Source organism: Populus alba, chromosome 4, assembly GCF_005239225.2.
Source record: "Populus alba chromosome 4, ASM523922v2, whole genome shotgun sequence".
NCBI lineage: Eukaryota > Viridiplantae > Streptophyta > Magnoliopsida > Malpighiales > Salicaceae > Populus > Populus alba.
In genome coordinates, this window is record NC_133287.1 from 18,977,514 (window position 1) to 18,992,331 (window position 14,818).

The 14,818-nt window shown below is 30.8% G+C and overlaps 1 protein-coding gene across 1 annotated transcript; it reads right to left on the reverse strand.

Annotated features, from left to right (window-relative positions):
- Nucleotides 1-1,815: 1,815 nt before the first annotated feature.
- Nucleotides 1,816-5,381, reverse strand: LOC118060113 (L-ascorbate oxidase homolog). The gene is made up of 8 exons (XM_035073264.2): nucleotides 5,108-5,381; nucleotides 4,893-5,002; nucleotides 3,649-3,919; nucleotides 3,433-3,535; nucleotides 2,982-3,327; nucleotides 2,505-2,870; nucleotides 2,341-2,419; nucleotides 1,816-2,251 (listed from the first exon to the last, which is right to left on the reverse strand). The coding sequence occupies exons 1-8, from the start codon at nucleotides 5,252-5,254 to the stop codon at nucleotides 2,039-2,041; spliced, it is 1,635 nt and encodes a 544-aa protein (XP_034929155.1). The 5' UTR covers nucleotides 5,255-5,381; the 3' UTR covers nucleotides 1,816-2,038.
- Between the last annotated feature and the right edge of the window lie 9,437 nt (nucleotides 5,382-14,818).

A 14,818-nucleotide genomic window follows, 5' to 3' on the forward strand; every position in this document is an offset into this window, starting at 1 on the left:
GCAACACCTGATAAAAATAACATTTTAAAGCTTAAATCAGTATATTGTTTGTTCAGGTAACGGAAAAAATAAATATTCTTTAAGTTTAAATATTTCTTAAACCTTATTTAAGTCTTATATAATACTTGTGTTGTTTTTATTTTTATATTGATTGAAGAGTTAGAATCTAGAGAGAGGAGCCATGGTTGCCGACCTTTAATCTAGAGAAATAAAACACTGTTTATATAGAATTTTTAGAAATAAATATCTTATAAATATATAGGATATTTATAGAAATGTATACATTGTATAAAATATCTATATAGTTATTTCATATATCATCAATTGGCTGAACAAAATTTGAATGCTCCGTTGAAGTGCTGTCGTTTTGCAAATCATACTTAATTCCACAATATCAATTCTACTTATAGAACCAAGGAGGCCTGTTATATTTGTTCATCTGAGTAGCGGAGGTACCAGGAAGCTTCAGGGAGAGGGGGATGGCACCCTAAAAACTTTGAAAGTTTACATTCTGGCCCCTGAATTTGAAGATTTTTTAATTAAACCATTCAAATTAAGGACTATTTGGCAGAAAATGCTTATTTCGCACCCCAAAAATTATTTTATTTTCATATTCGCTTTTTTTTTTTTTTAACTTGTAAAAATCAAGTTCTGCTCTTGCCATTAGCAATCATATATGTTCCTAATGCGCAGAATCCAACCCGTCTCTCCTAGGCAGGTGGCCATCAGGGCAATCTTTCTTAATAATAGATTCTATTTGTATTTGTATTTAAAATGTATTTTTAAAAATTTGTAAATTTATTTTACTTTAAATTATTTTTTTATGATTATAAATACTAATACCGAAAATAAATTTTAAAAAATAAAAATATATATTATTTTAATATATTTCTCAATAAAAAAAATATTTTAAAAAATAAATATTACCATAATCACAAACAATCTTCTAATTGATCCCTCTCACTTCTTTTAAAAAGTTGGTATAGATTATTAATATTTTTAGAAATTGTTTAAAAATATTATAGTGATTATTTTTTTAAAATATTTTTTTTCATAAATATATCAAAATAATATATTTTTTTATTTTTAATCTTATTATATTAAAACTATCTAATATATATATAAACCGCCCTCCATTTTAACAGCAATCCCAAACAGACCAAGTTCCGCGCAACATTCAGCCCATCTCTCAAAGCCGTTCTTGCCTGCGTGTTTGAAGCATTGCCAGTGAGACTAGGGAAAACCGCTATAGCCATCTGTCATAATGATGGCTTTCATATACGTCATGAACTTAATTATCATACAAACACCAAAGGTACATCAAATTATTGAAAGAACATTTTTACACCTTAATAAAAATTTATATGAACTGAGACATTAATTTTTTTTAAAAATAATTAAATAGAATTTAGAGAAAACTATATTATACGTGAATTAATTAATTCGAGAGAGTATACTGAGTATTTTTATGTTAGTTTCAATTAAGAATAATGTAAGTAAATGTTATGAACACAATTAATAAATTTGGTCTAATAAATTTCTAACATGAAAATAGTAATGCAAACAATTATATAAGGAATTAAGAAAAATAGAAGTAAATGAAATCATATATTTCTTTAGCTAGATGGTTGTTTAATAATGTATAAATGTTATTATCTCACATGTTTATTGAATTAATAATATTTTTTAGAAACTTTGAAATTTTTGTAAAATAAGATTGGTGGCGAACTATTATCAAATGGCAACCAAAGCATCACGAAGAACCTAACATAAATTAAGTAAAAAATTCGATAAGAATGCAGCGGGGAGGACAGCTAATTTATGTGTAAGTATTATTGAAGTACAAATATTATATATTTTTTAGCAGAATATTGTGGAAGACATTGAAGCTTAAATCTTGTAATTCATCACAAAAGAATAAGACATCCAAAATTATTATAAAAATGAAACATCTTCTACTAACCAAATACAAATATTTGTAACAAAGAATGGGACCCTGAGTTAGGGTCTTGTACAGTGGGGTAACAGTACTGTTCGTCTATAGAGATCTGGTTCTTCTGCCAATGGCTCTCCCGCAAAGAAGGGCGTTCTTGGGAATTGGATATTCATCTCGTGGTGACTCAACCGGTGAGTAAACACGCATATAAAATTGCTGACCAAGGTATTGTCTTGCCCAGAATTCAGTCCTGATGTTCCACATTCCAACATTATCAAGTGCAATGTAGATAGCAGTCCATGACTTGGGATACACCTGCAACAACAGCAGCAGCCATAATTTGTCAAATCTTTGTTACACTGAAGCATGGTGATCAGAACTGAATACTAGAGAAAGTATCTCACCTGAGTCGTGCAGCGCGAAACCGCATCCCTGAGATTGTATTGATTACGGCTAGCTGGAGTCCACACCCCTCCATCCATACTGTATATTTTAAACAAGTTAGAAGCATAATCAAATGTATTTAAATAGACCCACTTATGTAGGGTACAAGTTCTCAAGTTCTTACCCGACTACCCAGAAGGAATATCCATTGATGTGCCAGCTCTGGACAATGTTCTCATGGTTCTGAAACACGATCTCAACAAAGGCCCTGAAATCAGCACCCAAGACAGATGTGTCGAGGTACATTTTCTTGCCGGTTGGATGGTCTGGCATGCTTCCGACGCGGAAAACACCTCCGATCTTAAAGTAGTCAGCAATCTTAAGAGGGGTGTCGGCAGGAACAAATGAGACGCTGTTAACTGCATATCTCTGCTTGCCATTAACTTGAGCTGCAGAGCTTTCTAGCTTGATGGTTCTGGTGAGGTTAATCATTCCATAGTGATATGATCCTTGTGGATTTGGTCTTGGTCCACTTGCTGTCAGATTTGTCCTGGAATGATGAACGTATGAAAAATGTCACAACAATTATTCACTTGAAATGTAAAACATTGTCAAGTCAGTCGCAATGTCAGGAATCAGTAATGAATTACAGGGGACTCGCCTAATTGAACGAGCCTGGTTAAGAGACCAGTCGATTTCGGTGGTTGGTCCACCAGGGATTGGACCGGACACTTTTTTGGCAGAATTGCTGTAGTGAAGTATGGCAGTGGTGGTCAGGATCTTGGTGGTGAAACGAGTAGAGACAGCAATGTAATAGTCCTGAGCTGTCTGATCAGCTGTGACCAACACCGAGTAGGATTGACCGACATGGACATCCAGTGATGAATACGTAGTCTGAACAGTGTGAGTGCCCTCAACTTCAACTAGCTTCATCTTGTGGCCTTGAATGCGAAAATTGAGAGAATGTTGGAGCCCCACATTAGATATCCTGAGCCTGTAAGTTTTTCCTGCAATAAGAAATGCAATGTCCATGATTCATTACATTCTGAACTTTCCAAGTCTCTTAAGGTCTGAAACACGCCATAAACTATCACCATGGCTCAAAAAATTACCAGGTTGAAATGTGAAATATGTCTGATTGGGTCCGCGACCATTGACCAGGATGCCATCTGGGAGAGGAAGCTTGTGACCACGATCTAAAATGGCCTTCAATGCCTGAAATAGTGAATAGCATTGCAAACTCATTACTAGTGAGCAAAATCACATAAAATTTGAAGAAGCTAGTTATACTTTTGACAGGTGGTGTGTATTCATAGTTTGTCAATTACCGTGTGGTTGGCCTTGTACCAATCTCCAATAAGAACAGTAAAATCATCAGCAGGTTCAGGGAATGGGACAGGAATTAGCGGCCTGCTAAGGATCCTGATGCCTCCGAACCCACCAGCTGCCTTATGGAATGCAAGAGATGGGTAGTAGTATAAGCTGCCAATCTGATCTTTCACTTGTAAAATGTAAGTGAAGTTCTTGCCCGGAGGGATTGGACATGTCGTTCCATATACTCCATCTTCGTATGAATTCCTCCTTTGCTGGACACCGTTCCTGTTTCATTTTTCCCATTCAGTCCCAAACCCACGTAAAAAGCATATCAAGTCAAACTTATTTCCAAAAAAACACAGATGAGAAAGTCTAGGCTCGGACTCGTGGCCATCAGCCAACTATCACGTATCAAATTTCATCCTTGATTGGCAACGCTAAAGTCAATCTTGGCTTGGACAGCACTTCACAGATTTTGTTTTTCCAGAGGTCAACTTTACAGCTGTTTTCTATAATTCATGTTGATCATACCCCAGCAAACAACAACTAAATTACAGACATTGAGCAATATGTCGACATCTAGACTCCACGGCCGGAAAGTTAGGCATAATTTATGTGGGCTACTTGGACTCAATCGTATGATCATTGCTTGGGCTCGAAGATGTCTAAACTCACCTTCGGAATCTTGATCTTGCCGCTAAATTCTAAATCCGTGCTGGCTTTATAATTAACTTTGGCTTGACCACGTAAAGCACTACTGATATCATCAATTAACCTAATTACGTGAGTGTGCTGATAACTCTAACCAGATGTCACGTAAAGAAGGTGCGGTGCCTTAGCGTGTTGTGCAACTGCTTAATCGCCAAAACGTGTAAAATTCAATTAAACACTTCCCAAGACTACATAGGATACTTCAAAAAGAGTAGTATAATGTAAAGTTTTAATAGTGATTTAGATATTAATTTCAATATATATAACTGGTACAAATCGTTTTCATATATTACTCATAAACTATAGTCGCTGTTATAACTTTATGCACTAAATATAAATGTGAAACGGGACTAAATGGGAGGGGGGACTTCCCTATTCCAACCTTGTTAATTGGAGAATAAAGTTATTTTATAAAATAAAGAAAAACGTGTGACACGATAACTGAAAGACCCCTCTAGAAATGCTATGACGACAGTTTCCACTTCATCACACCATTGCCTGGAGAAACTTCAAACGACGCTGACAGAACTTTGAAGAGAACTCTTACCAAGAAATGAGAAATGGCTCCGGCAAGCTATTGTAAACATTGATGATGAGATTATTGTTGGTAACGGAATAGATATCCGGCCCTGGAAATTGTCCATTTATCAGAATCCCCTGCACACAAAATACCATTAAAAAAAAAACATCTTTTTATAAGATCAACCAAGAGAAAGAATCGTTACGTTACAACTTTTGCAGACGACAAATCAATGCACAAACCTGTTGTTTTACACCAAGTGGATATATGTCACCGTAGGTAACATTCCAGGTGAAGAACCTGTAAGGATCCTCGGCATTAACAAAAACCAATGTACAACAAAATGTAACATAAACAAGTACTTGCCAACATGTTGCACCACAACCCATTAGCAAAAAATCAAGGAAGAACTGGAAATCGGAGAAGATTAATGAAGAGAAATTAAAGAAGTTTGTCTTTCGTTTTCTCTAAGAGAAGGTTACAGAAGGAGACACTTGATATGGTTAGTAGTGGTAACTCATTGCAGGCGAGGACATGTATTTAAAGTGGCAACGCAAAGGAAGGAAGCTAATTAAGAAGCCCACCAAGAAAAATGAATAAATAAAAAAATAATGCCAAATAACAAGATAATGGAAAGAAAAATTAAGAAAGAATTTAGCGTTGCCGTGTCGGTTGACTCGGTTGGGTTAGTGTGTAATTTAAGTGGGGTAGAGAAAACGGTGGCTGGCTCCACTTGAAAACTTCAAGTTCCTCCATAATTCATCACTCTACATCACATATTACAGCCAGTTTTTTTAATGGGTAAAGTTTATATTAATTCTTATAGTTCTAGTAATTTTCCAATCGGGTCCCTAAAGTTTAGAATCTCTCGATATTAAACTTATATTTTTCAAAACGTTAAATTGCTAGCAAGAAATAACGGCAAGGGCCTATGATTTCTCTCCTTATTTTGGTTCTTGATTTTTTACATTTATAAGAAAAAAAATGTTTTTGTTTTCAGATTTGATTCTTAACAACACAAAAAGTATATGAAAATGATACCAAATGACCCTTAAATTATTCAGTTACTGGGAGCTAAATAGAAACCTTTCAAACTTATGGGGACTTAGTAGAACTTGGTTTTAATCTATATAATTAAGCCGAAATATAATTTTCATTTTGGTGATAAAAATACCCATAAAACAATATTAAGAGACAAGAATACCCTTGTTATGGTGTGGATCTACGAGATGAGTGATTGAACAAATTTTCTCGTTTTAGGGTTTTCACATGCAAATGCTACGCTGGATGATGGCGCAACCCCCGTGATTACAGACGCGACGCACGGAATCTCCATGTGGCCATTTGCTTGGAACCTAACAGGCCACCACCTTTCAACCAGCGGCCCGTGTTATATCTCTTGTTGGACCCACATGAAATCAACGGTGGTGGATGAAATCAATTCTGAACTGGAAGAAATTTTACGCGGAAACCATTATTGAATTCCTGGGTATTCTAATTTCTTGCCTGGTGACAGCAAATGTTTTATAAAGTGTTTGACTAAATATGGTGGAAAATGAAGGCTATAATTTAAAGCTAGTGTGGTGTTTTTTTATTTATTTATGTGTCCTCCTAAGTCAATTAAAAGGGTCTTTATATATATCTGAAGAAATTTTTTTATATTTTTTATCGTTTCAATGTTTTAATATTAAAAATTAATTTAAATAAATATTATTTTAATATATTTTTAAATAAAACACCACACTAGCTATTAAAAAATAATAGCTACCAATATTTCAAACACCGAATATCCTAGTGAATCCCAATAGTTATTAGTTCCTTGTAATTTAATCTTTGACTCCTCAAATCCTTCAATGATAAAAACAAATTAGTGGATATATGGGTCCAAGAAGCTTTCTTGTCACTACACTATGATTATTCTTTCTGCATTGAGCCGAAGAAAGTAACACAAATCTTGTACTATCTCTCCCGCAATTGAATTCGAAATTTAAATTCATAGATGCGAACCTCGTGCCCTTTTTTTTTTTTTTTTCTCTCCGGGTAAAGTTAAAAAAGCATAATAACCAATTATGAGCATACTTTATATCAACTTTTAAATTTAATTATTTTCCATTTTGTTTTCTGAATATCTGAAAATGATTTTGGTATTCACAATTTTGCATTAAATTTTCTTGGAATGCTACATTTCTTTCGAAATATAAATTCCAAAGGACGTCTTCTGTGTCTTCAAAACACAAAGCTATGGCTTCTCTTATGTTTTCAAAACTACAAGTTTAAAATCTTTCACTGGCGAAATTCGCTGCACCGTTTGGGGCAAATCATGTTTACAAAAATTTTAATTTTTTTTTATTAAAATTAATTTTTTAAAAATAAAAAATACTTTAAAAAACAATTATACCTACAATCCCAAACAAAGCAAATTTTTTTTCTAAGCCAATATAAATATGACCCAATAAAGGGCCTGGTGAATTTGGGTTGAGTAGAAGTAAGTGAGTCCCCGTGCTCATTATGGGTACGGCCGGGTTGTAATTTGAACTTCGAAGACCAATTTATAGGAGCATTGATTTGAGAATAATTAAGGGAACTCGGAGAAATTTTTGCCGCATTACAGAAGATTAAATTTTAAAAAAAAAATCTCTAGTAAATTAACAATACAATTATATTAAATTTAGCATTATTTAAGTGATTTTAAAAACATATATAATTAAAAATATGTGTCTCATTTTAAGCATGGATGAGTATGACTAATCAATAGAAATTTTTTCAATAAACTTCTTAGAGTTTTCCTTCAATTTTTTCTATATGGAAAATCAAAACAAAATATTAATTTTATTATACTCAAATATTGAATCATTATAAGTCATCTATTAATTTGTTCCCTGCTCTGCTTATTAGGAAAGATATTTTCTAATTTGATTATCAAGATATTCTCTTCTCTTCATGTGTGAGGGAAAGTAAATTAATACTAAAAACCCGTTTGTTTTTGCATCTTGAACGTATTAAAAAAAACATATTTTTTTATTTAAAATTATTTTTTATGTTTTTATATTGATCCTAAAAATAAATTTTAAAAAATAATATTATTTTAATATATATTTTAAAAAATAATTGAGGAAACAATATCAACCCTAAAAAACTACAACCAATTTCAAGATCCTTTTAGGATCCATTATGGATGAATGCTAGTTGCGGAGAGTATTTGAAAATGTTGTTGCAGTTATTTTTTAAAATATTTTTTAGTATATTCACTACCAGAAAATTAATAAATACAAACGGAAATATCAAGAAAATATTTTCGTAAATAAATTTCTGAGGGATTTTACGGATGGAAATATTCTCTCGGTATATACCAAGGGAATTACAATGGGAAAAAATTAAAACAAAGCAAAAAAATAATAATAACATGTTATTTTTACCAATGGAATTACCGACAGAATTTATTCCGTCGGTAAAATCCATCGATAAATCCGTTAGTAAACTTTGAACACTGTTCATCATGTCAGTATGGAATTTTCCATCAGTATTTTCCAAAGAGCTTCAGAATTGTTCACTTTTTAATTACACTGTTAATTGTTGTTCTTTACGGAAAAAATCACTGACGAATTGAAAATTCATCAGTGCTATTTGGCGGTTTTCTGAAAAAATTCAATTGATTTAAAATTTTCATTTAAATATTACAGACAAAATCACCGACGGATTGAAAAATCATCGATATTTTTTGACGGTTTCTAAAAAAATTTTATGAAATTAAAAATTTAAATTAAATATTAACGATGGAATAATTAAAAAATATTAATATTTAATTATCCATCTGTAAATCCGTCACTAACGCGCCCCAATAAAAAACCTGAATCCGCTTATTTCACAAGGGATAAACTCATTTCTTCTTCTTTTTCTTCTTGTTCTTTTTCACTATATGTAAAAAAACATCAATATCTATTTCTTTCTCTTATTTTCTCTCCTCATCTCCTTCTCTTTTTCTCCATGCTCGGGGATGTCTTCTTCTTCTTTCTTCTTTTATCCTCTTAGTTTTTTTTAATTAATATGCTTTACGAAAAAAAATTTCTCTCATTAGCTTCCCTTGCAAGTACATTAAGGTAAAAAAAAATTTCTTTTTTTTCATGATTTTTTTCACTATATTTGTTTTTTATTTTATTTTTTATTGTTTTTGTTCTTAATAATTGTATAAATGTTGTTGTGAGATTTTTTTTTCATATGAGATCAATTTTTAGCTGATTTATTTATAGGATTTTTAAATTTTTAGCAATTGCAACTTTATTTTTTTCATATGAATTTTTTTAGTTGAATTTATTTTTTTATTTTATTTATTTGTTGCAAATTTTTTTGAGTTGATTTTTTTATTTTTTTTTCCAAGCATTTTGAGTATACATTATACAATGTTGATTTATGTTAATTTAATTATTTTATTATTTTATAAAATGAATTTTAAAAAAAAAAAATTTAAATAATTACCGACGGAAATTTCTGTTGGTATATCCGTCGGTAAATCCGTTAGTAATAAAAAAATATTATTACCGATACATCTGTTCCGCTAGTAAATCTGTCGGTAATAATATTTTTTTATTATCAATAGATAAAAAATTACAGATAAAAGATTCACTGACGGAGAATTTTCGTCGGTAAATTAATTACCGATGGAATATGTGTCTTACGCTAAGGGAAAAATTCTGTGGGTAAAACTATTAAATCTTGTAGTGATTAAAATAATTTAAAAATATAAAATAAATATTAATTAATTTTAAATAAAAATTTAAAAACATGTTTTCACAGCATTCTTATTAGCTTTCTAATCCTACGAGGTTCGGAATCCCTTACCATGGAGTGACTTCCACAGTTTCTTACAAGACCAGAATGTTATCTCAAGCACGAATTGTACCCTTCAAACAGGACTACGACAACAATATTACCTCAACATTGAACGTGTCTATCTCTTCTGTCGACTCTTATGTTGAAGGACGGGCTTTGCAGGGTATTTATACGAAGGTGTTTGGAGTTGTGAATACGAGTAAGGTTATCTTAAAACATAGTTTTATAATGTTTGGTTAGATATAAATCATACTTTTTATATACAAGTCTCACCAAAAACTAAGGGTAATATTTTTTAATAAACACTCTTTTAATGTGACATTGGTGTGGACTATGGTTATGCTAGGGTATCCAGGTTTCCTCGGTGGCCTCAACTCATGGTGGTTGTATGCGAGGATGTGGTGGTTTCGGTTCCGATGAGTGGTGATTCCGGGTACTTGATTGATGGGCCGGCGAAATGCAGTGGCAGCCATGCAGTCAGGGGTAATTAAATTTGTAAGGATCTATAAATTCAAACTTTTTTTGGGTCTTGAATTAGAAGATTATTTTAATGCTCATTTGATTTCTAGAATTTAGTTACCTGCAGTGTGTAGTTGTTGGTTGCCCTTTTCTTGAACTTACACTACACGGACAATACAAGACCAACGCATCAATCAGCAAGGTTTAGCCATTCAATTCTTCTGAACGGCACAAAGGGCGTCTTATCAAATATGATAATTTTTGTTTCTTAAAATATTTTTTACTTAAAAATATATTTTTTTATTTTTAAAAAATTTGAAACAATTTAAAAATATATAAAAATTAATTACAAACGTAATATTCAAAATTTAGAGAAATATCACTTGAAACGTAATTACAAACGGCCCAAAAAACAAAAGTTATAAATCATGTCTATATAGGATGTCGTTTTAATTATAAATTATAATGTGCGCTTTTTATATTTTAAATGGGCTTTTTAATAGGAAAGATGCTTTCTAATTTGAGTAGAAAAATATTCCCGTCATGGTAAAGGTAACTAAATCAATATATATATATTCTAATTCAGAGCTCTTTTCCTTAAGAAAACATCGACAGGTTTTTTTCCAGTTTCAAAAGAAATATATTCAAATAAAAAAATCAAAATTGATATATTAATAATGCTATTATCCCTTTACCTTTCCTGTTTTCCTGTCTGGAGCATCCTTCCTTCCCTGCCCATAGGAAGGAGGAAAATAAGAAATGAATAAAAGGCGAGAAGGCCAGATGGGATTTGTTCCCTGCATGCCCATAGCACCCCTGGGCCACAACCTGCTCTTAAAATAAACGACCCAATTTGTTGTCGTATTGGTTCTTACCCGCAAGAAATGAACTTTTTTTAAAAAAAAAATCACATAGACTAAAAAATATTTGTTTTTGAGGTAGGTTTTATAGTTATAATTTTAAAAGAATAAATTTTAAAAAATTATAAATAGCTAAGGTTAGTTGGATTTTGATATATATTTTGTAAAAATTATAATTAGAGTTTATGTACAGTAAAAAACAAGTATAACATGTTTGGTAATTGTGTGATTATGATTGTTTTTTAAAGTAATTTTTATTTGAAAAATAAATTAAAATAATATATTTTTTATTTTTTAAAAAATTATTTTTAATGTTAGCGCATAAAAATAATTTTAAAACACCAAAAAAAAAATTAAAAAACAACGAAATTTTTTTTAAAAATACTTTTAAAATATAAAAATAAATAATATTTTACAAAACTCAACTAAAAAAACCATGTAAAATCTTCTTAGCGAAAACTATATTTCAATCTTAATCTTTTAATGATACAGCACTTTGATTTGGCTAAGGAAATTTTAAGAGTGACCCCAAAAGGGAATCCGATGCAATTTGGAAGAAGATTGGGGTTAGAAAGTATAATAAGGATTTTAGAATAGGAAATATTCGAGTACGCTGAGGTACAGGAAATATTGGAGAAAAGAGGGAAAGGGAGGGATTTGGAGTATTTGGTAAATGGAAGGATGGCGGTGATAATGAATGGGTCAAAGCAAAGTTTATAGGGGAGGATTTGGTGAGGGATTTTGAGGCAGGGTTAGAGTATGCCGTGGCAGAGGGGGTGATGGGTTAGAGACTGGGTGATGAGGGGAGGAATGAGTATCTTGTGAAATGGACGGATATTGATGAGGCCACGTGGGAGCCTGAGGAGAATGTTGATCCTGATTGATTAAAGAGTTTGACGAGGTACAGATTAATGTAGAGGTTCCATCAAGTAGTTATGGGTGCCCAGGTGAGCAATTGTGGGCTATGAATGATTTGGGAAAATTTCAAGACAAGTCCCAACAATTCGACAAAAATCTTTTTTTCGAAAAAGAGTTGAAAATTAGGAGGAAACCATGACTGTGTGAATTTTTTTTGTTTTGGATTGATTTCAATAACTGATATTGCTTTTATTTATTTGATTGATTATATATATTCACTTTCCACAAAATTTTCAGTTCCTTTAGCTATTATCATGTGCTTGTTTAATCAAATAGAGATAAAAATAAAATAAAATTGAGATATATAAACGATTTGAAGTTTTGTTAACTGGAACTAATTTCACTTAAATTATTGACTTTTTATTTAATTTTAGCAATTTGAAACTGGATTCTACACTTACTGATGAATTTATAATTTATAGCTTTCAGAAAAAACAAAAAAAGAAGAAGAAGCAGCTACGCTATAGCTAAAAAGTTTGTTGAAATAAAGAATAAAAATATATGACCAAGAACCTATCTCAGTAGTTTGAAATCAAAAAATTTATTTTTTATATAGTTTCATGTTTGAGTTTTTAATTGCTAATATAATAATTATTAAAAGTTTATATAATTATTAATTTTAAAATTTATAAAATTAGTCATAGTACGTGAAAGTTGTTCTAAATACCCACTTTAATTAAAAAATAAACAACACTAGTGATGTGGTTTAAATGGTTAAGTTTAATTTTTAAAGGTTATTAGTTTTAGTGTTATTTAAAATTTATATAATTATTAATTTTAAGGTTTTAAAAAATTAATCAAATCATGTATAAGTTTTCTGAATATCTACTCTGTGTTATATATATATATATATATATATATATATATATATATATATATAGAGAGAGAGAGAGAGAGAGAGAGAGAGAGAGAGAGAGGCATTCTAATCAAAGACCCGATCCTAGCAAAGATTTTTTTTCGTTGTTAATTATTTATAATTGTCAACGCTCATCGATTCAAGCAAAGATTTCAAGTTTTAATAAAGATAACGCTTGTATAACATCAAAAACTTTATATAAAAGGTAAAACAGTGATGGAAAAAAGTATATTTTACGTTAGATGGTTATCAACACGGGTGCACTTATATACACGGAAATTTCAAACAATATAATAATAATCATAATCATAATCATAATAATTATATAATATACTAAAAGAGATTACTGTTCACCTCCTCAAATAAAACTATAAATAACAGCAGTTTTTTCTATATAAAAAAAAAATTAGTTTTATCATCCCATTTTATTTTGTGTGATTTATCTCTTTTTAACCCAAATTAATATCCAATTGCATATTTTTTAGGAGGAAGGGTTAAATTGAAAGATAAAGGATTGAAGTGAAAAAGATGAATAGAATAAGTGACAGATTTAACATTTATTATAGGACTTTATTTTAGACCCCATAGTTTTTAATTATTAGGTAACTAGTCCCTTTAATTTTTTTAAAATTAATTTTGATATCAAACTTTATTTTCTTATTTTTTAGTCATTTTTTAATGAGAAGAGAGAGGTAGTCACTGAATTTTAGTGTAGAGAGAAAGAGTGGATGTTGATGACGATTATAGCCACTTAAAAGGTCGATTTTTGTTTCAAATGGTTCTATATATATGACGAGGAGACTTGAAATGAGGGGTTTTTTTTTTTAACTTTGAAAGTGTCTAAAACACATATCTCAACTTGGAAAGATCTTGGATTTTAGGTTGATTTTGAATTTTGTGTTGGTTTTTTTTTTTTTTTGGTATTTTTGAAGGCCATTGTTTGGTTTAATAAGGTTTTTAGAATGTTTTCAAGGTGTTTTGGGCTCAAAATAAATTGAAAATGAGTTTGTTTGTAAGAAAAAAATAATTCAAGATCCTATTTTTACAGCCATCATAGTGGTCAGATTCTAGAGATTTCCAAACAACGCATCGTTTTTCAATACAGGTGATGCTTCTTCTTTTTAAATGATTGAGACAGATGACATATCGTTCACCTCATTAACTTTTTTTGAAAAAAATAAAAGCTCATGAACTTGGGTCTAACTTAGCATACTCATGTGTGGGCCATTTCTTGATGGGCAGGTGCTAGGCCTAGCCTACTTCTTCTTCTTCTTCTTTTTTTATATATAATTTTAAATGTTTTCTAATTAATTCCTTCTTTTCTATGTATTTTAAAAAATAATTATTTTGTTTGTGTTGTAATTAATAACCCTCTTGTTTGATTTTTTTCCCCCATTTATTTAGCAATTTTTTAGATTAGAATTATTTTTTAATGATATCAAGAGTGTTTAATTTTTTTAAAAAAGAAAACTAGAACAAATCAATAAAAAATATCTAATTATTTACAGAAATCCCAATATTTTTATTTAATGACTAAATAGCCATTCAATACTAATATTACAACTTTGCAATAAATGAAAAAAGAACTAAAATTTGGTATTTCATTTGACACCTTGTCTTCAGTACAAAACAAACCTTAATTTTGTAATTCTCATTAGCATAAATGCCATAAAACTGAAGAATGTTCTTATGCCAATAAAACATTAGTTCCAAAATTGTTGATTAAGGAAAGGTCCATACAAGGCTAGCTAAAATCTCTGCGGTCCTTGTAAGCTATCATGAAAATCGAGCAATTACAGTCCCCTGTTCAAACTTCAAACACTTCACTTGCATCATCCAAACATCGACATTAGATTCAAGTCATGGTTTTTTGATGTAAAAATGAACCTCTTTTACTTCTCAAGTGTGTTTGGTATTGCGGTAGTTGTTGTGATTGTGGTTTGAAAAAAAATTATTTTTATAAAAAGTACTTTTAATTAAGGTCGGTTTGAAAAAATAGGTGTTTGGTTAAAACTGTGGTTGAAATTAAAGTT

What these genes read in the sequence shown, in the direction of transcription:
- LOC118060113 (XM_035073264.2), bottom strand. Translation starts at nt 5,254, where the DNA reads ATGGGTTGTGGTGCAACATGTTGGCAAGTACTTGTTTATGTTACATTT. An exon ending in CACTTGGTGTAAAACAACAG is followed by an intron (nt 5,003 to 5,107) that starts GTTTGTGCATTG and finishes TTTTGTGTGCAG; the next exon opens with GGGATTCTGATAAATGGACA. An exon ending in GAGCCATTTCTCATTTCTTG is followed by an intron (nt 3,920 to 4,892) that starts GTAAGAGTTCTC and finishes AAAATGAAACAG; the next exon opens with GAACGGTGTCCAGCAAAGGA.